Source organism: Solanum stenotomum, chromosome 1, assembly GCF_019186545.1.
Source record: "Solanum stenotomum isolate F172 chromosome 1, ASM1918654v1, whole genome shotgun sequence".
Lineage (NCBI taxonomy): Eukaryota > Viridiplantae > Streptophyta > Magnoliopsida > Solanales > Solanaceae > Solanum > Solanum stenotomum.
Genome location: NC_064282.1, coordinates 31,443,358 through 31,468,417, shown reverse-complemented (window position 1 = coordinate 31,468,417; position 25,060 = coordinate 31,443,358). Strand labels below are relative to the sequence as shown.

The 25,060-nt window shown below is 35.4% G+C and overlaps 1 protein-coding gene across 1 annotated transcript in view; it reads right to left on the bottom strand.

The window, feature by feature from the left end:
* LOC125843276 (alkaline/neutral invertase A, mitochondrial-like) overlaps positions 1–25,060 on the bottom strand; it is an 80,422-nt gene that overhangs the window by 33,091 nt on the left and 22,271 nt on the right. The window contains exon 2 of the mRNA XM_049522509.1: positions 17,530–17,586. Coding sequence (XP_049378466.1) covers positions 17,530–17,586 — 57 coding nt within the window. The remainder of the gene's footprint in view (positions 1–17,529; positions 17,587–25,060) is intronic.

Genomic DNA, 25,060 nt, shown 5'->3' with positions numbered 1-25,060 from the left:
AAGAAGCATTGATTGAATTATTAAGAAAGCATGTGGATATGTTTTCATGATCATATATTGCATAAGTTGCCAATCCCAATGAAGCAAGTTTGAGGATACTCAAAACATTGCGTAATTGGTAGCAAGAAGAAGCTAAGGAATTTCGCACCTATTTAGCAATGGTTTTTGTCTTGGAAAAATATTGATGCTACCAGACGTGGATGGTGATGTATGACCAAAGATCATCCATTTAGATCCAATCAGAAGATGTTTGTTTTTAGGACTTTAATTTATTTTATTTCCTTTAGGCACTTTTTTTATGAGATATGAACTACGTTTTGACCTGATTTCCTCGATGGGATACGTAGGCGGGCTCATCGACTTCGGTCACTTTATAAAAATATTTAATTTTTCTTTGTGTTGTATCGTGAACTACGTACGACTTGATTTATATTTTTTATGGGATACGTAGGCGCCTTGTGGCTAGGTCATATGTTTTAGAAATTTCTATTTATCTATAAGGTATAAACTGGGGAAAATTTAGAGAACCACTCAAAATTTCACAACAAATGAATGCAAGAGTTTGATTAAAGAAAGAAGCTAGGGCAAGGATTTTTCGAAAGATATTGAATAGCAGGAGCACATAGTCTGATTGGAATATCTAGACAAAGGATGACGCATTGTCATAATCTGGAATCCGATGAGAGATTTTAAAATGATTTATATTCATATATACATACCAATTTTTTAATTTTATATATATATGAATTCTTTCAAATAATTTTTATTTTTTTTATTCATCTACCAAGTCTTGTTTCTCGAATGGGGTCAGAGAGGCCAAACAAGAAGATTGACAAGAAAGCAACAAAGTTGGAAATCTCAAGTCAGCGTGAATTAGCCTCCCATCCCCCAACTTACAAATTTTCTATGAATGCAGAGAAGTTCAAACAGGTACAGTAATGAAGTTGTTTGATTATTATCCATTCAACAACAATTAGAACTTGGATAAAGTCACACTGTTCAAACAAGCAGGCAAACAAAAAGAGAAAAGATAATTCAAGAAGGCAAAGCTATAAAGTCACGATATTCGCGAGACGGTTTGGAATTTCTTTACTTTCACATATACTACTCAACTACTCTATTTTTAAATAGCTGATTTGCATTAATCTTGTACTAGTTTTGCACCAGCACTAACAATGAGCTAACACTAATTTTTGCACTGGCACCAATTGTGATTTAGCGCTGACTGGCACCGACACTAACCATCTTCTGGCACTAACTAGAACTAACTCTTTACAACTAATTTGCACCAGCTCTAATTATGATTTGGCGCTAATTTGTCACTGGCACTGATTTTGCACTTGCACTAACCCCGATTTTAGCACTAACCTTGCACTAACAGTGATTCTATCAAAATGAATTTTTGCATTGTGTTAATTTTATAGATTCAATTTGGCACTAATTTTGCACTAACTTTATTAGTCTCAAACGATTTTGCACTAAAGTTTGCACCAATTTATTTAGAGTGCTTTTTTTTGCACTAGCTTTAAAGTAGCACTACCCTTATCTTAAGAAGTTTTATGCTCATACAATTTTATTCATATCAATGCCTTCACGACATTTAAGTTGTTCACAAATGCTTTCTAGATTTTGCAGAAGATTTAGCAGGAAACATCGCACAACAAAAGGATATGCAACATAACATAATGAGGAACTCCTTCTTAGTAGTGAACTGGGGCAATTTGTTGAGAAAGTTTAGCTTTCCCACAAAGGTCGAAGGTCTAACTCGAACTTTTCTCGACTCCACACTCAAATACTCTCCTCTGTCACGATACCCAACAATATCATAATTCAACACTGGGGTAACTTTTTGTAAACTTACGACTGCCTTGTTTAATCCTCTACCTCATAATCTATCCAATGTCCATAGCTTCTCAAACCCTCTCTAGGGTCGTATTTGTTTGGTAGGGACAAAATTGATTGCAACGTCAACTTCTTTGCCCAAAAACTGTCAAAGAGGGGCAAGTTGTTGACACCGAATTTTGACCGTCCTTTCTTCTAATTTATTATTTTCGAGCTTCTAATTTAATAACGTATCAAATTATCCATTTTCGCAACTATTTTTACTACTACGACTATTTACTACTAAAATTCTATGTTTTATTATCGAAATTACTATTACAAGCTTTTTACACCTCTTTTCTTAAGTAATCGATTATCGTCATTTTTAGTTCAAGCTTTGTTAATTACAAATCAATATTTCGTATCTATATTTAATATTAGCGTAAAATCACAATATTGATATTTTTACTTTGTAAATTATTAAGGACAAATTACTTAACTACACTCCTTTACTTACCTTAATATCCATTTATCCCTACTTATTTCAAAAATTTCAAAAATCCCTTATTTACCTATGTATCCCACGTGTATCCCGTGCACAACGCTATGTATTCCGCTATGTGGAACGTATCAAAATGCTATGTATCTCATGCACAACGCTATGTATCCCGCATGTATCCCGTGCACAACGCTATGTATCCCGCTATGTGGAATGTATCAAACCTAATGTATCCCGTGCACAATGCTATGTATCCCGCAAACATCATTTTTAAGGGATTTTTGGTAAATAGAAAACTAGAAGGGATAAGATGTTATTTAGTACTTACAATATGTGGTTCCTATAATTTATACAACTATTAATAGTCATCTTATAACATATATTGTATTAATTATCAAGTTAGAAGCCAAAGATAATTTAAAAGAAGAAGGAAAAGTCCCATAATTCAGGCCAACGTTTCAGCCCATTTGTTACACCAAAATCTGTCTGAAAAATAGACCCAAAATCGGCCCAAAACTCCCAAAATCAAACCAAAATGTTTCAGCCCATTACTCTATATCAAAAACAAGCCCAAATCAATGTTCCATTCATCAAGAAAATCACAAAGAGCCAAAAACAAAATTAGGTTATCTCACCTTTTCCTCTTCCAGATAGAAGGTTGCTCGATTCTCAACCATGGACAGAGATTGTTCACCTATTTTGGTGCAATCTTTATCTCTTGCTTCTGAAGGAAATCAATAGCTCTTTCTTCTTCCTGATTACCATCTCTCTTCTTTCATTCGGTCAACAAGAAAAGCCAAAATACTTTTGACATCTCTGAGGAAGAATCACATGGACAATTTTGAATTCAAAACGATTCTTTTGATTCTTGCATCCCACCCAAATTGAAATAAGAAGAACCCTAGTTTGTCACTATAAATAGCGGCCTTTGCACTCATTTTTAAAAGAAGATTTTTGGCCTCCATAGCAACCTTGACATTCTTTTAAAAAAAGCTTTCTGTCTCCATAACACTTTTAATCACTAGTTCTTTGCTCTAACATATCGTCTATACATTTTCTTTCGATCTCGATAGAAACTCTATTTTTCAAGCTTGCTCAAGTTTATGGTTCTTCGAACATAGACCTTCGACCAAAGCATCTCGTTCACTGCCCCGCAACAGGGAGCAAAAAATGGAGTCCCAGATAAGGTCTCTTGCAAAACAGAGTCTCATGGACTCGACACTGACATACCCACATATGGAGTCTTCACTATATCTTAGATTACCCGAATAGCAACGAAAGCAAGCAAAACTCATTTGGCGTTGCTTATATGGCTTTTTATGTTATTATTATTATTATTATTATTATTATTATTATTAGCGTTTATTTGTTAAACTTGCTTATATGTTTTGGATATGTGTTTATTTTTTGTTTCAATTCACCAACATATTATAGGTTTTAGGTTCGTGAACATTTACTTTGGTTCTAGTTATTAATGCTTTTTCTTATTTCATAATGGTTTTCACATCTAAAAAACATTTTAAAAGAAAGGAATCAACTTTGTTTTAAGCTTAAAACATTTCAAAGTGTGCTGCTACGTACAAGTACTTTTTTTTTAAGAAATAAATTATTTAGCGATAAGTTTCCGATTAAGTAAAGTTGTTTTAAGAAAATGACCTTTATATTTACTTAGGATTAATCAAAGAGTTTTCAAATGAAAACATATTTTCCAACTTACAACTTTTCAAATCTTTTGACACTCTTCTTTCTTATAAAATTAATTAACCTAAGTTTGGTCGGTTACCTGTTTTTAACATATTTTAAAGGATGCCTTACACCTTCCCTTTAAGATAAATTAGAACCCTTACCTATAATTGTATAAGGTTAAGTAGACTTTAATCTAGAGTTAAGTTAGCACCAACTTTGGTAAAATAGGTGTCATAATTCACCGCTAATATAATTAGGTGGCGACTCTTTAAAATAGCATTAAGATTCATCAATATGTTGTACAATGTTTGAACCTCGAGTTAAAATGAGGTATAACAACTTGGCGACTCTGTTGGGGACTTTGGGTTCTAAACCATAACCGACTTAGGTTAATAATTATGTTTTTAACATTTGTTTGTTTCATTTTTGTTATCTCTCTCTCTCTCTCTAACGACTTTTTCTCCATACCCCAACAGCTTTCTCTCCGGCGACGCCGGCGAAACTGACAGACACCAGCGCTGCTCCGACCAGGCGGCAGCTTCGACGGGATTGCTCCTCTCCCCTCTTTCTCTTTTCGTCTTTTTCGTTCTTCTTCTTCTTCTCCTTCTCTCTCTCTTCTTCTCCATCTCCAGCAGCCGACGAGGACCACCAGCAATCACCGAACAGCAGCAGCAGCCGGCGACAACCCACGACAACAACAGATCCGGTCGACAGTAACCACCGAGAGCCAGCTCTGACTCCGATGAGCTACCGGCCAAACAACAATGCACCAGCAGTGCTACTGTTTGTCGCCGACCAACCAGATCTGGCCAGAAAATTCACCGACCAGGTTCTATCTATCCTGTCTCTCTTTCTTTCTTGATCTGAATCTATTTTCTGAGCCCTCTCTTGCAGATTTTGTGTACTGTCTTCTGTTTTGAAACCTTCTGATTATCTGTTTTTATTTCTGATTGGCTTTGTAGTTCAGATTAGGGCTCCATCTTCTATATTTTGGATCAGTGCTTCGTTGTTTTCTATTATAGTCTGGATCAGTGCTTCAACCGTTATCTAGTTGTTGCTATCTTGTCATTTAGATTATACACTTGTTGCAGTATTATTAAGTATATTCATGTGTAGATTTTACATTAGTTTCAGTTTCTTTCTAGTGGATTTGGTATCTAATAGTGGTAGTGAGTCATGTCTTCGGTTGAGGCCAAGGACGAGGGAAAATAGTGGTAAGAGGGTTACGGGTTTCCATAATTTGAGGGTAGGATCATGGAACATAGGTTCGTTGACGGGGAAGTCCATAGAGCTAGTGAAAATTCTCAAGAAGAGAAAGATAAATATAGCTTGTGTCCAAGAGACTAGATGGGTAGGTTCCAAGGCTCGGGTTGTCGACGGGTTTAAGTTGTGGTACTCAGGAGGCTCAAGGGATAGAAATGGAGTGGGTATTTTAGTAGACGGGGATTTGAGGGAGCAAGTGGTGGAGGTTAGGAGGATCAATGATAGGTTGATGATGATTAAGCTAGTCATTGGAGGATGTACTTTGAGTGTTATTAGTGCTTATGCACCTCAAGTGGGCTTGGACGAGGAGGCCAAAAAGCTCTTTTATGAGGATTTGGATGAGGTAGTTAGAGGTATACCAAACTCCGAGAGAATGGTAATTGGTGGAGATTTTAATGGCCATATCGGGGCAACTTCTAGTGGCTTTGATGATGTGCATGGAGGCTTTGGTTTTGGGGAGAGAAATGGAGGTGGAACTTCGCTTCTGGATTTCGCTAAAGCCTTTGAGTTGGTGATTGTTAACTCATGCTTCCCGAAAAAGGAGAACCACTTGGTTACCTTTCGTAGCTCGATAGCTAAGACTCAGATAGATTACTTACTCCTTAGGAAGGGTGATAGAGGTCGTTGTAAGGATTGCAAGGTTATCCCAAGTGAAAATCTTACTACCCTACACAAGCTTTTGGTGATGGACCTGGAAATTAAGAGGGATAGGAGGAAGAAGAGGGTTTTCGATCGACCGAGGATTAAATGGGGTGGCTTGACCCCTGCCCTTTCTCGGGAGATGGGCGAGAAGTTGACTGGGATGGGGGCTTGGAGTGGTAGTGAGGATGCGGACACCATGTGGAATAAAGCAGCTAGTTGCATTAGGGAAGTTGCTTCTGAGGTGTTGGGGGTTTCAAGGGGTAATTTTGGAGGCCATAAAGGAGATTGGTGGTGGAATGGGGAAGTCCAAGGCAAAGTGGAAGCAAAGAAGGCGGCTTACACAAAGTTGGTGGAGTGCGTAGACGAGGAAGAGAAACGGACACTTAAGAAGGTTTATAAGACGACAAAGACAGAAGCTAAGTTAGCAGTTACGAAGGCTAAGACGGCAGCTTTCGAACGCTTGTATGTCGAGCTGGGGGACAAAGGTGGGGATAAGAAATTGTATAGGCTTGCAAAAGCAAGAGAGAGGAAGGCTCGTGACTTGGACCAAGTGAAGTGTATCAAGGATGAGGAAGGCAAAGTATTGGTGGAAGAGACCTCCATCAAGCAAAGATGGCAAAGATACTTTCACAAACTTTTAAATGAAGAAGGGGACAGAGACATTGTGTTGGGTGAGTTGGCGCACTCTGAAAGACTTCGGAACTTTGGGTACTATAGGTGTTTTAGGATCGAGGAGGTTATAAGTGCTATTAGTAGGATGAGCAGGGGAAGAGCAACCGGACCCGATGAGATTTTGGTGGAATTTTGGAAGAACACGGACAACGCAGGTATAGAGTGGTTAACTAGGCTGTTTAATGTTATTTTTAAGACATCAAAGATGCCTGATGAATGGAGGTGAAGTACAATGGTTCTGTTGTATAAAAACAAGGGTGATATCCAAAACTGTAACAACTACAAGGGTATCAAACTACTAAGCCATACTATGAAGATTTGGGAAAGAGTGGTGGAGATGAGGGTGAGAAGAGGGGTGTCCATCTCTGAGAATCAGTTTGGATTCATGCCGGGACGATCGACTACCGAAGCCATTCATCTTATGCGAAGACTGGTAGAAAAATATAGAGAAAGGAAAAGAGACCTACATATGGTATTCATTGACCTTGAAAAGGCCTATGACAAAGTACCGAGGAATGTCCTCTGGAGGTGCTTGGAGGCTAAAGGTGTCCTAATGATTTATATTAGGGCGATAAAGGACATGTACGGTGGAGCCAAGACTCGGGTTAGGACGGTTGGAGGAGACTCGGAACATTTCCCAGTTGAGATGGGGCTGCATCAGGGATCAGTCCTTAGCCCTTTTCTATTTGCTGTGGTGATGGATGAGTTGACGCGGTCTATTCAGGAGAAGGTACCATGGTGTATGTTATTTGCGGATGACATAGTACTGATTGATGAGACGCGGGACAGAGTTAATGTGAGGCTGGAGGTATGGAGACAAACGCTAGAGTCCAAAGGGTTCAGGTTGAGTAGGACCAAAACTGAATATTTGGGATGCAAATTCAGTGATGTGGTGGATGAGGCAGATGGGGAAGTGAGACTTGACACACAGATTATTCCTAAGAAAGAAAGTTTTAAGTATCTTGGGGCTGTAATCCAAGGAAGTGGTGACATAAACGGTGATGTCACACATCGCATTGGGGCGGCTTGGATGAAATGGAGGCTTGCCTCTGGAGTCTTGTGTGATAAGAAAGTCCCACCGAAACTTAAAGGTAAGTTCTACAGAGTGGTAGTTAGACCGGCCTTATTGTATGGAGCGGAGTGTTGGCCAGCCAAGAACTCACATGTTCAAAAATTGCATGTTGTGGAGATGAGGATGTTGATATGGATGTGTGGGCACACTAGGAGCGATAAGATTAGGAATGAGGTTATCCGAGAGAAGGTGGGAGTGGCCTCTGTGGTGGACAAGCTGAGGGAAGTGAGACTGAGATGGTTTGGGCATGTGAAGAGACGGTGCACAGACGCCCCAGTGAGGAGGTGCGAGGGGCTGGTTGTAGAAAGGTACGCGGAGGGGTAGAGGTAGGCCTAAGAAGTATTGGGGAGAGGTGATTAGACAGGACTTGGCTCAGCTTCGCATTACCGAGGACATGACTCTAGATAGGAAGGAGTGGAGGTCACGTATTAAGGTTGAAGGTTAGTAGGGCTAGCGTGTTGTCTTCCCGTGCGAGGGTTTTGGTGGGTAGCGTTTGTAGTAGTCCTAGCCTTGCTCTTGTAGTTCTTGTCTGTGATCCTATAGCCATTTGTCGTTTACTGCGTTTCACCTCTCACAGTATTTTCTTGATGTTATTGTCTCCTTTGTTAATTATGCACTTTTCTCTTATTGGATACTATGTCATATATAATGTTTCCTCTTCTTTTACTTGGGTTGTTGTACTTGAGTTGAGGGTCCTCCGGAAACAGCCTCTCTACCTCCATGAGGTAGTGGTAAGGTCTGCGTACACTCTACCCTCCCCAGACCCCACTTAGTGGGATTTCACTGGGTATGTTGTTGTTGTTGTTGTTGTTTGTTTCATTTTTGTTGTTTGTTTTAGTTTAAATGCCTAAATGCGCTATTTTTCATGCTTATATGATATAATAAATTGATTATTTGTTACCACTTTATATAAATTGTTTATTTGTTGTTGCTTCATATAAATTATCATTATGATAATAATCCTCCAATTCTGGAAAACTCACACTATCACACGTACACGCGAGGTGTGTTTTGCGCACCCGCAAATTTCTTTCAAAATCTCAAAAATTAGGAGAGTTGGCATATGGGCGGGGTGTTTGAATCTTTTTCTGTGTGACCGCATTGGCTTCTCACTCGAGTTGTCCACTCGAAATCTTGTGTCTAGTAAGCCAAATCTTAGAAAACATAAGATAGAGCCAAACCAACACCTTTTAAGGATCATGAATCATGCAAACCTAAGAATCTTAATACCCATGGCGTATTAAGACCATTAGTTTACCTTACCAAATGTCCAAATGGGTTCATGACCCTAGTGACACCTTATCATTATATGTGTGCATATTTGAAGGATAATTGTGCCTAAATACCAACTATTTGCTCTTAAATAATTAAATTGTAGTAGGAGGGTATAAGCTAACCATTTGTTTTGCAGTGCGGATGCCTGTCAAGATCCAAACTTTGGTGGATGGAAGATTTATCCTAGCGACACCAACAAAGGCAATGATAGTCGGGGCACAACAACTTTTTAAACTTAGTTTATTTTTATTGTACAAAATATAATGAAGTTATAAAACTATTCATGTACCTTTTTAGCAGAAGTTATAAATACTGAGTGACTCCTCGACTCATTCTATCTATTAAACCTGTACTATTAAAGAAGGATGCCGAGACAAGACCCACGATATCTCAAAACTACTTACTGGAATACCCATTTCATTTTATCACGCCTTTTTGTCTACAAAGATAATGTAATAGAACAAATTGTTATAAAATAAAGTATGTGTAGTATAATAAAATGATAAGAAGAGAGAGAGAGAGAGAGAAATAATAGTAGTAACTAGTAATTAACTTTGTCTTCACTTTTTTTCTGTTTTCCTCATACTTAAGATGAGTAACTAATAGGCTATTTATAAACCTCATGAATTCAAGTTACTTGGCCATACAAATATCATATAGTGTGTTGGCCTCATTACTTGCACATAATAGTTAGGTACAATGAATGGTCACATGGTCATCCACATAGTTTTACAACACTCCCCCTTGCATGTTCATGTCTTAATATAAATAGTGTGCTTCATTAAAATCTTACTAAGAAAAATTCAATGGGAAAAAAAATCTCAGTGAAAGAAAAAGAGTACAAACATATTATAATGCACATTAATAGTTGTTTGATTAAAAAAACTTATTAGGAAAACCCAGTGGGAGAAAACCTTGGTTAAGGAAAAGAGATTGCAGTGCATATTATACCCCCCCTGATTAAAATATCACTTACAACCGGAGATGATGCATTCCAATCATATATCTCGTCTTCTCAAAGGTTGAACACATGTTAAATCCTTCCTTTGAAAATCATGAATAACAAAAAGAATTTTGATTAAATATATTTTGTCCAATTTCCTTTAATCTATGATCTATTATGGTGTGCAGTTAGTGCAAATGTGCAAGGAAAGTGAGATTGAGTTGTAAACTCTTAATCCATTATCAAATCCTTTAAAGGTGGTGTATTGCCCTGCATAATACACTTGATAGATGGACATATGTGATGTGAATTGGCGCCACTTCTATAAAATTGTGACACATTTCTAAAGCACTCATGAATACCAGGAGACTCACATGATCTCTTCATGTAAAACTGTGATAACGTAAGAGATTGTGCAAGTATAATGTGATAAAATAAGACTCTGAGCTTACAAAAGAATTTTTAGTTCGTAGACGTTCTACATTTCACCATTTGTTCGGTTAGTTTAATCTTATTTTTTACAAGGTCTGATTCATAGTCTACGAGACACCAGACTCATTATTCTTCTCTTTAGAAACTTAACAATACTTATATATTATATATAATATTCATTAATATACTTTTCAAGATATATGGAAAATATTGATAAAATATCTTTATTATATTAAAAAGTATAAGACTAATCTTTGAGATTCTTTATATCAATTATTAAAGTTGGTCAAAAGAATTAATTCTATATTATTGTCTCAGATTATATTAGACTTAATAGTATTCTATTAAGAACTTTTCAAACAGTTATTTGGTTTAATATGACAGTGAATTAATTGTCTTTATGACATTTATCAAATTGATTGTAAACAGATTTGAAGGAATATTTGATAATTGGATTAATAGCCTTTATTTTAATTACTACTCATTGAATGTCATTTGTGCAAGGATCTGGAGCTCTCAATTTGTGATATCTACGGAGGAATATTGATAAAATATCGTTGTTATATTAAAAAGTATAAGAATAATCTTTGGGATTCTTTATATCTATTATTAAAGTTGATCAAAATATCAATTATATATTTTTTTCCCCATACTATATTAGTCTTAATGGTATTTTATTAAGAATTTTTCAAACAATTATTTGGTTTAATATGACAATGAATTAATTGTCTTTATGGCATTTATCAAATTGATTGTGCACATATTTGAAGGAATAATTGATAATTAAGTCAATAGCCTTTATTTCAATTACTACTCATTGAATGTCATTTTGTGCAAAGATTTGGAGCTCTCAATTTGTGATCTCTATAAATAGTAAATTTGTGATTTTAGCTAAGAAACTAAAAAAGAATAACAAGGAAAACATGTTTTCTTATTTTGTATTGCTGGATTTTCATTAAGTAAAATATTTTTTTTTAGGTTCTGACTCCTAGTTTTAATACTAGAAGAGATTGTAGAATCCTTAGAAATATACCTTAACTAGTGAAATATCCTTAAAGAGAGTGCCATAAGCAGACTTCAAACTAGGAGATTTTCGTGATTTTCAATATCTTTCAACATAATTTATCTATTTTTACATCTTATGATATTGTTAGTTTTCTAATTTACGAATTTGAATTCCCAATAGTTTAATTGTTATATTGTAGATTTAATTCATGATGCACAAGAAAACCAAGGTTATTATAATCTTCTGTTGGAAAGATTTTTGATGTCGCATACTTGACATGGGGTGAGATTCTGTAATCAGTCACGCAACAAACCTTTAATAAGTTTAACAAATATATGAATTTATTATTTCATATAAAGCACTATATGTATTGTGATTCGTTCCTAATGTGAGATATTTTGAAAATAATTTTAGGAAAAGTGTGTATTGTTTCCCCCTCATGACAAGCAAATCACAATTAACTTTGAGAAAAGAGTAAGTCATAGAATATCAGACTCGTTTATAATGATCGCTAAAAAGGTAGGATTCCTAAGTGGTGTAAACCAAGTATTTGCGAAGATCTTTGCCAACAGTGAAGTAATCATAAGTTTTTTTTTTAAGAAGAGGAACAAACAGAGAAACAAAACTTGAGCATTTATGAAAGGGGGATCCTAGCAAACATGAGGTATCGTCAACATAGTGGAACAATCAAATTTATTTAATTTCGAAGTGAAGTACGAATCTTGAATCTAATGGTTGTTTACTAATTTTAACGAGTTTCATATAAATTAGGGTAATATAGTTTAGTTTTGTTATATTAAAGAACTACTCAAGGGGGTTTGTATTGTAGCACGTTGAAGTCATCTTTCAATTTGAGCTTCAAGTATGATTTTGTATCTGCCTTTATTAGTGATTTTAGTCTCGTCGAGATGAGAATATTATGATGCACCAATAATCAGGTAATTGAATAGGATAATCATTAATAACATATAAATGAAATATGATAGTTGATTTCAAAATTTGTTGCTTAATCGAGAAGAGGAAAACTCGAGACATAATTATTGCTTCAATTTTGATATTTTTACCTTTTTATGGAGAAGCATTAATTTTATTCTATATTTAATATCATTGGATATAATTATTAATCATTTGAATTTTGAATGGTGATATCGGGGTATGTTTTCAACCTTTATGAACATGGTATGTAAGGAATATTGAGACTTATCCTTTATCATGAAATAGAAAATAAATTTAAAAAAATTCCCATCAACAATCGTGTTTGACACTCAACAAGCACCTATACATGTCAAGTGAACCAACATTCATCTTATTAGATACAAAATAACAATAGAAAATTTTGCTAAGAATCTACTATAGCAGAAGCATCCCAATAGTTATGTAATCCATCAAACAATCTACCAACAAAATAGAATATTTGCTATGAACAATAGTAGCACGAAAATGACTTCATGTCCAGAAACACCAAGATATCATAATCTATCTAAAAATCTAGTGAAAAGGTATCTTATTCAAATAAAAATACAAAAGTCTAGGGGCATAACCAAGCAATACCTAAAAGAAAGAAAAAAAGAGTAAATGCTCCACCACGATTAGTGTACGGTTTGCTCCCCTACACTTGAAATACTAAGTGTCTCAAACTAGGAAAAAAGGAACCAGTGTGGCACTTGAACTTGCAGATGTAAAAGCAGAAAAACAACAAGGGTGAGCATAAAGATTAACTAGATCTCTGTTTTCTCCTCTTCTTAATCAACTTATGATTACTCCACTTCGGCATAGATCTTTCTCAATATTTGATTTACACCACTTGAGAATTCTACATTTTATGCGACCATCGTAAAATGGATTTGCTATTCTATGACCTGCTCTTTTCTCAAAGTTAATTGTGATCTACTTATCATGAAGGGGAAGCCATACACACTTTCCTAGATTTTTTTTTGAATTATATCACATTAGGAATGAATCATAATACGTATAGTTTAAATTTAAATAATAAATTCATATTTACCTTAAACTCATTAAAAACTTGTCTCAGGGCTGATTGTGGAATCTCACCCTACGTCAAGTATGCGACATCAAAAATAATTTCAATAGTAGATTAATGAACTTCGTAGTCTCATGGCATGGTTTAAGCCTGTAATACAATAATTAAAAATATTAGGAGGTGAAATTCATGAATTAGAAAACAAACACTATAATAAGATGTAAAAATAGATAAACCATATCCAAACCCCTCAGGTTCAATAATGATCCCCTGGTAACCAACCATCCATCCGACGAGGCACTAAAGGATCCTAACCTTGTAAAGCAGGGTTACGTTTTAGGGTCATTGAGGTATAGCCCTATATAGCAGTGTAGTTGTAATGACACGATCCATTGTTATTAGAGGTCATCTCGTGCGAAATTCCAAAAATTCTAAAATTTGAGCACACGACGAATTTTCTTTGTTTTGAAGTTGATTGGACTGACATCAACCTACCATAGTGGGAGGCTTCCAGCTATGGTGGTGCCTCAATACCGCTTGCACAACCACTATAGAGGGATGAAGGGAATTCAACAACCTAGGTATATAAGTTTTTGAATTTTTCTTCCCACTTTTGAATGAAGAAAACACATGAGGGAAGTTGTAAAACCCTCTAAAGTCACCCGGGGCATGTGATAAATAGAGGGTAGATATTGCAATGCATGAAAGGTGAAAGCCCAAGGAACTTCGGTGCTCATTCATCACGGTTTGCTATCACGAAATTGGAAGCTCATGGGCAAGGTTCATCAACTAATGTGTGGAACCCAGGTAGGCTAGATCTTTTATAAATTTAGCGAATAAACCTATTTTTACCTTATTATTTATTCTAGCTTTACAGATATTGCATTTATAGGCCTTCGGGCATGACGTCTTGATAGTTAAAGTTGTTGTTATTGCTCTTAAGGTGTGGAAAAAAGAATGACTAAAGGGAGATTCTTTAATTCTTGATTCTTAACCTTGAGTTTTGTTGCTGAGATGGTTGATGGTAATTGTAAGGTTGGGTGTTATGAAATTGTTGGGTTCAGTATAAGGCCATTTATATAGAGGTGATTTGTGTTGTCTAATACATGTGTGTAAGCTTGTTTACTGCTTTAGGGTATCACGTGTAATGCCTGTAGGGGAAACCAAAGAGAAGGATATGTATTTGACATCGTCTTGATAATCTCATGTAATAAATCTTTTTACTTTACTTGTGAGTTTCAAGTGTTATTGTTCATTGTGATGGTGTTGTGCGTGATTGTTTGTGATTGTGATATGCTTCTGTACCATGCAATTATAGGAATACTAGAAGTTTGCTCAAATACCACAATGGTATGAATACTAACTGTTGACTCGAATACCACGTCTGGTATAAATACTAATACTGGTCGACTTTGGTACCGCACTGGTATACTAATAGTTTGTGTGTGGGTTCTATGAGAGAATCGAGTTGTTTATTGTTTTATATTTGTTACATTTTGGTCTATGAATGGTCGTATTTGTGTTTAAGTGTTGGGATATGGATCATCCGTGTACATAAGCAATAAAGCTTCTATATTCAGGCTTCAGACCTTCCTTGTTGGCGATCCTTTAATCCGACAGCATCTAGGGTTCCTCGAACAATGTGATATCTCACACCGGGTAAATCCTTAACCCTCCCCCCTCTTACTAAGACTACAGAATGTTATTGTGAATTATGGCCAATACCGGGTACATAAGCAGTGATTTCAAATCTAGAGGTTAATCGTACTCTGCAACTTTACGTAAGGCAGAGTTTGGTTTTTTTGGGGTGATAGTGGAAAAGTTGACAGATAAGTCACGGATGACAATCCGCTTCATCCTTGTCTCTCCAATTGGAGCTTTGGGATCTAACTCTGAAATCTCTTGACATAGCATATTCACCTTATGAAAGTATTGTGCAATTGTCATGCTGCATTTCCCTATTGAGAGTAATTCACTCTCTAAGAGATGGATCCTCGTATCATTTTGTATCCCAAGCCTGCTTCGGGGTGGTGGCGTCTCGTATGTGCTCTAGCACATCCTCTTTAGTCGTTGTTTTAAAGCGAACATAGTCTTACCAGCTTTTATCTTCGATTTTCGCACAGTACCATTTGCATCTTCTGCTGCTGGTTGTGTCACCTCACTACCGTTGACAACCTCCCACATATCCTTGAATGTAAGACATTATGCAAGTTGACCATGTACTGTAGTTGTTGTTGGTGAGCTTTTTCATTCCACCGACATCGTGTAGGTCTGTCATTATATGAGCAACAAAAGTCTCAGGAAAAAGAACTACAATAAATGATCACCCAAGGAACCACCTTACTCTTGATACTATATGAAGAACTTAAGATACAATAAGCATAAAATAAAATAGAACAGGAGGAGTCTGAGAAAATAATTTACAAAGAAAAAGAACAATGGACTAACTTTTATTTATTCAGTTAATGACCTTATATAGAATTACAACTTTATTAGAGTCACAATCCCACAAAACCACTAACTTAAATCCACTAACCTAACTCTCCTTAACCTTAGGGAAAGCTATCCGCTACTAAAATACTAACTAAAATATCAAAATAATTAACTAAGCTAAAAAAAATAGCTATACTACAAGCTTGGTCAAATTAAAATAGGAGTGATGTTGTCAACTTCAACATCTTGCATAAGATAAGTTGCCTGCACTACATTCCCTTAAGATGCGACCCTTCATTGGACCCTGCGTAAAAGAGATTCTTCGTGCACTGGGCCAACCTTTAGAAGCACTAAAGCAAATAACAACAAAAGCAAAACTACGAAAAAACATGAGCAACTTAGGCAAAGAATGACATGCAATCCTATTGAACTCTACTGATTAAATTATGTCTTGTTAGAAATATGCATAAGAATTGAAACAGTCCAAGTTCTCTGTATTGTAGGGTAGTTATTTACTGCTTAGCAGTTAATTAGTTTCTATCTGATTCATAGTTAGTTTCTAATCTTATCCCTAATCCTTAGGAGTTGGTTTCTTAATTTATGTTGCCTTGTAAACTCTATAAATTAATTTGTTTCATAATGAGGTAAGTAGTTTTTCTTTCATAAATATTTCTCTGCTTGTTTATCAAACTAATGTTCCCGCTTGCTCAGTAACAAGAGAAACCAGACTATTATGTTCTTCCTGCTCTGTAACAATTAGTATTGGAGCGTTTATTTCTTGAGGGATATGTGGGTGTTTCATCAAAGTTAGGATTGAAATCAATAAGACAAATTTATCAATCATGGAAGCAGAATAAAGTTTGTTAGTAATGGCACCACCTGTTTTTAATGGTGATAACTATCAGATTTGGACGGTAAGGATGGAAACTTATCTAGATGCCATGGATATGTGGGAGGCAATCGAAGAGGATTATGAAGTCCCTCCGCTTCCTAACAATCCTACTATGGCCCAGATCAAGAACCATAAAGATAGGAAAACCATAAAATCAAAGGCAAAGGCTTGTTTATTTTTAGGAGTATATTCTTCAATCTTCACTTGAATTGTGTCTCTAAATGTAGCCAAAGCCATCTGGCATTATCTCAAGGCAGAATATGAAGGGGATGAAAGGATGAGAGGTATGCAAGTGTTAAATCTTATAAGAGATTTCGAGATTCAGAAGATGAAAGAAGTAGAAACCATCAAAGATTTCTCTGAAAGGCTCTTGAACATAGAAAACAGGGTAAGATTGCTTGGTTCCGTGTTTAATGATTCACGTATTATTGAAAATATTATGGAAACTATGCCGGAAGGATTTGAAGCAACCATAACTACTTTGGAAAACACTAAGGATCTGTCCAAGATCACATTCGCAGAGTTTTTGAATGCTTTGCAGGCCCAAGAACAACGAAGAGTCGTGAGAGAAGAAGGAAATATCGAGGGAGCATAGTTTGCCAAGCCTCAAGATGGAGGCAAAAACAAAAAGAAGAACAAGAAGAATGGGGAAGGCATTTCAACAAGTACTACCAAAGGAAAAGTTGGACACTCAGAGAAAAGTTATCCTCCTTGTATGAATTGAACAAATAAACACACGTGTCCTACGTGGCATAATACACGTAGGATGTCGCGTAGGACCCGATTTCCATGTGGGACGCCAAGTAGGACACGTGTGTTTACTTGTTCAACTTTATACAAGTTTAAGTGCCTACCAAATGACACTTTTTATGTATTATGCCAATGTGAATTATCAGGATGCTTTACTTACACCTGATCCATCATTTACATCTGTCCTAACTTCTTCTTCTACTTTAGCTACGTCTTTACCTGATTCTATTATGTCAATGACTAAACGCTTCAAATTTAAGCCTCCTTGTATGTAAAACCTATCGAAGATCTTCTCATTAACTTGAGCTTCATTTGAAGTCGAATGACTCCTTACATCAGATGCAACATTTGCATTGATAGAGCAGCACCTAGTTCCCTTATTCAACCTAAAACCCAAAAGAATCCTACAATACCTCCAATTTGAATCGAATCGACAAAAAACACTCTGATTCAAACCAATAACCCCTATAACCCTATTAGCATAATCAGAAACCCTATGTATATCATCTAATTTGCAGTGCCGATTCGACAAATTATCATTTATTAAATGATTACATTTCCCAAATGAATAACCAATAAAGGATGAACCTTTACAACTGCTGAGGATTCTACGACATGGTTTTATGGTTGAAATACCAATGCAACTGCTAGTTTTCATTTCTTGAGCTAATTAACAGTATACGTACTGAAATGATGTTCTTTTTTTGGTCAATTGAACTAAAAGGGTGTCGTTCCAATTTGAAGTTAACTAATTGTAATATGTATATACACATATATAGATTTGTTAATTATGAAAAATAAATCAACATATATATATATATATATATATATATAGGTAGATAATTAGATATACAAAAGAAAAAGAATAGATTAAAGAATGAGAAATATAAACTTACAATTCAAATGGGAAGAGGTTTGTCATCTAATGTATAAGTCAAAGGTAGGTCTGGTAAGTGAGTCCCGGACTTAGTGAGATTTTGAAAAAATTACGGTTGGAGTCAACGCGGCCATGTACGGACCGTAGGTAGATCAACGGACTGTACATGGGTCCCGTCGATCGAAGGTCTCGAAGCAAGTTTCTGAACCCCATCGACGATTGACTAAGACGGTCTATAGGTGGGCCCATGGATCGTAGGTCCCCACCGTCAATGGAGGTCGGCACTTATTTTACAGGAGTTTTTGGGTCTTTTCCTAATTATTCTAACCCAATACTATATCGTTTTACCCTTTACCCCTGACCCTGTATAAGTATTTTTACCCCAAAATTAACCAATTCAATTCATTCTCCTAAATTCCTAAAAGTTGATCAAGTTCATCCTCTCAAATATTTCTCTCTCTAAAGAAGAAAAACAAGTCTAGGTATTCAAGATCAAGTCTCCAAATTCACCATTGATTGTAAGTTTTTGGCATCAAAGTATGATAGTATTCACCTATGGAGTCCTTTCCTCCATAGGGTTCCTGAATTCCCCAATTTTTACTAGGTATAATCTCCAATGGAAGTTAGGGTTTTACTCAATCTCATGGGTTCTTTTCAATTATGATCTAATTGATGATTGTTATGTCTTTTTATGCATGAATTGAAGTAATTGCATGTTTCTAAGTTGAATTGCCATGAACCCATGTGAAATCTATGATTTCTAGACGATGATCATATGAAGAAACTTTTGAACTAATTAAGAAAGATGAATTTATGAAGATATGCATCTTCTCTATGAAATTGATGAAAATGATTTAAGATTTGCTTTGAGAGTGAAGCATCAATGTTGTTGTTGTGAAAGAATTTCTCACATACTGAAAGCACGATTGTGAAAGGGTTTCTCACATAAAGGATCCATAAGGTTGAAAGGTTTTATCACCTAAGATGAATCAATATGAAGGATCTATTCTAATGATAAGATAAGTTATGACCAATAATGATTCCTTTAGATTTATGCTAAGCACCGAGAGGATATTGAGATGGAAGCTCTTCCATAGTAGAGATCGAGTTTCTAGTAGAAATCTCCTTACCCCATAACTATGTTTCACCATAGAATGTTGTCTTAGATGGACAATAGCTAGTGGATCCACATAAGCTAGAAGTTCACGATTCTTACCTTGGAAAGTGAGGACACCCCTTTTAGGTGTGGGGTAGGTAGACACCAGATTCCATGGTATAGCTCACATGGTCTCTATGCTGGTTAAAGGTAAATATCCCACAATAATGAACTAAGGTTACTTCTAGAATTATCTCAAAAGTGTTTTAAAAATGTTTAGCTTGCATTGACCATGTTTATGATTTATATTTTCTAACTCATTTATCTTGTAGTTTAACTTGGTCATTGCTTATCATGTAAAGTCCCTTTTTGGCGTGATTTCATAACTCTTATGCATTTCTATCATACTTGGTACATTTCATGTACTAACACATACTCTTGCCTACATTGTTTCACTAATGTAGGGTCAGACGTTCCCATTTTGCAACTCCATGGCTAGTGATCACATTAGTAGCTTTTGAAGATTTGTGAGTCCTCATGTTCTAAGGACCAAACCTTTATTGCTTATAGTCTTTACTTTTCCATATTGTATGTGATGTATGAGTTACGTACCAATCACTCTTGATGTACTAGATGATTTTGAGACTATGTTAGATTTTCCGCTTCGTTTTGTCAAACTCGTTATGATATAAAACTGTCTTTTGAACTCTTTATTCTATTATCTTTTATGATGTGTGCTAAGTGCCTTGTGTAGGGTCTCTTAGGGTCCTATACGTCATGTCACGTATAGGGTGTACTTTGGATCGTGACATGAACAATCAACTCAAGAATCTTAATGCAAGATAAAGCTACTCAATAATTAGGAATATAATTCAATAATTAAGAAACAGGATTCAATAATTTGTATCTCAAGAACTCAGAACTCTATATCAACTCATCTTATCTCAAGAATATTCAAATCTAAGGATAGAACCCTACGTGAGGATGAACTAGTCCAACACTATGATAACCTTACATACATGGAAGAACTAAGTTTTTAGCGAAATCAATGAAATTGGAAGAACGCTCGAAACTAGATTTTCTCCTCTTGGAACCTTACTCTAATGACTTGAAGTCTTAATGAACGTAAAAGAACTGATTAAAATTTTCCCTTAACTAGGGTAAAACATTGTGGTTTAGGCTTAAAATATAGATTAAAACGACGTACCTTAAGTACCAAACACATAGGAGAAAGTTCAAAATGACCGCAACTTAAAAACTTACGAGGTGTCTTAAAAGGAAGGCTTCACAGACCGTTTAGGGATCCACGGTTCGTTAAGAACTTCACTAGCCATATAGCCATTCGTGAAACTTAGACGGTCTGATAGGGCCTTATTAAAACAGACATAGTTTTTTACTCCGAACTTGTAATGAGGTAATCTTGGTGGCGTTAGAAATAGGACTCAAAGACTTTTAATTTAATAGTTCATGGACCACCTAATTACTTATGTTTTGAGAGATATGGTCGTTTTAAGTTGACCTTACATTTAAAAGTTGATGGGTGACTTGTACTGACCCATAAATGGACTGTACAAGCCACCACAAACCGTCTAGGGTCCCATCTAGGTGATTCACCAGTTGGCAGCCCTGGACGGTTGTGTACCTTACCCTTAATGGATCGTGGTCCCTTTCATGAGCCATTTAGGCTTCAGTGAAGGGTCCATGGTTGTTTTTAGGTTGTGGACATCTTTGTTAAGCCTTTTAAACCTTTTTCCAAGTCCGAGGTGTTACACGAACGATTCAAATTTTTAAGAGTAGATTTGAGAGGTGTTATAGAATGATTCATATTTTAGCTTAAAATTTTTTGGAGTGTTACAATACCTCCCCCTTGGGATCATTCGTCCTAGAATGATGGGTGGACTGAGAATGGAAAGGAAAGAAGTTACTCTTACTATCTTTCTGACTTTTGAACTTGCCTACTAACATAGGTAGAACAAATTCATACTAAGAGTTTGGAACTGTCTATATCACATGAACAGAATATTCCAAAGCATTCGCTTCTGAAAGAATTTGAAACTAATTGTGCCACAGTTGAGGCTTTCTGTCCAATCGCTTCATAGACACAATACAATGTCTCACTCTCAGAGGTGGCCCTTGAGTTCAGTTGCTTTTGGTTTAATATGGTATCGATAACAATATAAGTTTTTCCAGTCAAGAACGATATTGTTTTAAACATAGTAACACTCTATCTGAAGTTATTTTACCTGAAACAAAGGTATCTGGGCATGAAGTAAGAATAGGACTATTATGCATTAAGCAATACAACTGCTAGCTTTCAAGCCTAACAACACCTCTAAACCATGCCCTCCTTTATGAATACCGCACCTCATTAGTTGCAACTCATAACTCTTACAAGGGTTTATGACTACTCTTACCAAGGTCTACGTTAAACTGTCTTCTAAATGTGTTCAAGCGTAATCTCTAAATCGCAAGATTCTAAACAAGAGATGTTTATACTAAACTAAACCACAAGATTCATGTTTTATGCCTCTATAGGAAATCTCATCCCATGAATACCACTACATTCAACCAAACTTCGAGTCCTAGTTAAGAAGCATCTAATGCATCGTCTATTCATCCATATTTAACAATACCACATTCAAGCCTAGTACTATAGTCAATCAATGGACTCCTACTAACCAATCCGTCAAAGAACTTTTCCTTCTCTCGTCATCTCTATCAATTGAAATTTCATGCATTACTATTAGGAACCGGCTAATTGCTCTTAGTTAACTATTACTCATAGTAAAGCACCATCCTATTTGTTGGTGTTTTTTTAAAAGTGGGGTAGCATAAAAAGATTAAAAATGTTTCTCAATGGATTGAAATGACTTTCAATAACTTTCAATAATTTTATTAAGCATTGAGCGGCTTTAAATAATCAACATAAAACATATAATCTGCATAATTTAAAATTTAAACAACCTAAAATATCTCAACAACATAAACAAACTAACTAAAATTCAAAATTTAAATTTATTCAAACTAAATAACTTATTTTGCTAAAAGTTACTGCAGTAACTAAAAGCAAACTTCAACACTCCTCTTTTGCTTTAGTTACTGCAATTGAAAAAAAATGCTCCTCCTCAATTTTTGCGAAGGTAGTTGATGCTGGATTTTTTTCATTGTTTTTGAACTTGCAAAATTTCTTCTTTTTTCTTTTTCTTCTTTTGATTTTGTTCTTCAAAAACACATGCGATGTCATTGTCTTGTGTAGAAGTTTTTTCGAAAGTGCTTTAATATGAACTTTTGTATGATTTGCACAAAGAGATTGTAAGGGTTTTTCTTCCATCACAACCTCACATATCACATATGTTTCAAAATATGGTTTTATTCTCACAGACCAAATTTGATAGTTTTCGTCTCTGAAAATTTCTGAGGCATTCAAAGAGAGACTGTTGCTTGCCATTATTTTGGTTAAAAAATTATTTAGAAAAGCATGTGCGTTGAAAAAAGCACCGATTCAAAAGTTAGTCTTTATGGGTTAAAATGAATAGCCCTGATGGGTTAAAATGGATAGCCTTGATGGGTTAAAAAGGTAGTCCTTACAGGTTAAAAATGTATGGTAGTTCTTTGGAGGATTTCACAGATCACTTAGGATCAATGAAGCTCTGATACCACTGTTGGTGTTTTCTTAAAAGTGGTGCAGCACAAAAAGATTAAAAATGTCTATCAATGGATTGAAATGACTTTCAATAATTTTATTAAGCATTGAGGGGCTTTAAATAACCAACATAAAACATATAATCTGCATAATTTAAAATTTGAACAACCTAAAATATCTCAACAACATAAATAAACAAACTAAAATTCAAAATTCAAATTTATTCAAATTAAATAACTTATTCTGCTAAAAGTTACTGCAGTAACTAAAAGCAAACTTCAACACTATTCCTCTTCCAAATTATAACTTTAGATGGAATAAGAACACCACCACTACCACGATAAAAAAATATCAACTCTCTCCTACTATCATTATTCAACTACTATCGACAACATCACTATAAAACTGAAAAAGGATCACTGAAAGAGCTTAGGGAGAAAGATCATAACTGTGATTCATTCAATACATCTGATATAAGAATATACATTACATAACATTATGTTGCTAGCCATTGAGAGTAAATCATGAATTCGTAATATTGAGCATACTATGAGACACGAGTGCTTATATGAATATGTTCATATCATGAGGCTGATATCCATAACTTTATAGAGTAAGATTGAAATCATTGGACTTAAGTCTCTACCCTTCATTCTGGAAACTGAGCATAGATGTGAATTTATCTTAAGTGTATGAGCATAAGTCATGAACACAATTCTGATATTAGAGACATCAACATGATGTTGTAAGGACTGAACTTTGAGAAATACGATAGAGTATGAATGGATCGATATACCACTTTAACTTTTTCTAAACACATTACTATCTGATTCTCAACATTTGACTTGGTTACTCATCGTATCATCTTTCCCTTAGGTCTGAAGCTGATACTTTAACGTTATGGATCTATTCCATCATCTCTAAACTAGTCTATATTTGCTTTACTTACTAGGAAATTGCTAATCTTGTGGCTATTGAACTATTCATATACATGCACTAAGATTTCTTCTAAGGCTTCTTTCTAATATGCTTCACTTAACTTCTTTCTGCTTCTATAGAAGTCCTTCTATAATCTTTACCCACATTGACTATATATGATCCCCTTGACCAAACTCTTAAGGGTAATAAATAATGCTTACATCAGTCTACACCACATTGACAGCTCAACTATACTATCTAGGCAAGCATGAAAAAAAAGCATAAACTTAATTAGAACCTCGTTTGACTATATACGATCCCGAGTACATCCCTCAATGCTCTTGCTAATCTAATGACTTAATCATACTTCATTTATCTCATGTAAGGGTAATAACATCACACTTGAACTATTCACATGCATTGCAACTAACATCTTAATTCTTCACCTACTCTATGTCAAATTAATCTACCATATAAGATCTCAAAACTAACATCGTCACCCTCCTATTGTCATTTTTTTTCATGAAAGTCATCTCAAATTCAAGCTTAGTGTCTAGTACTAAACACATATATAAATATAATTTCTCATATATCATACTAACTTACGACTACTAGATAAAATTAAGAAACACTCGCCCACTAAGACGTCATGACAAGTAGTCAATCTTTATCTCTTAATATACATACTTACAGTTTACCGTCACATTTGCTTTCACAACTTAAGTACTATTTACCCATTTACTATACATCATTGCCAAATTAGTTCTATAACCCTCTAAACATCATGGAAATCATAAGTCTAGCTTAGATCTCTCACCTCATGAATAATCTGCTCTTTTATTCAATACCTATACTTGTCTTTCACTAACACAATGTTATTGACATAAACTCCCTTCTAATTAAAGTATACTCTAACTCATCCATACTAGTAACTCTTACTCTACATTCTATAATGAAACCTATAAAAACTCAACACTTCTTAGTCTACCCATAAGGAAAAACTCATTATTAATAACTTACTAGGTGCATGAGTGCAACAACATAAATTATTTCATCACTATCTCTCTTTCTTAGATTACTATACCTCTAAATACATTCTTCTAACTCTGGGCACTTTTCCTACTAGTGGCTCATAACATAGCAACACATACTATCTTTC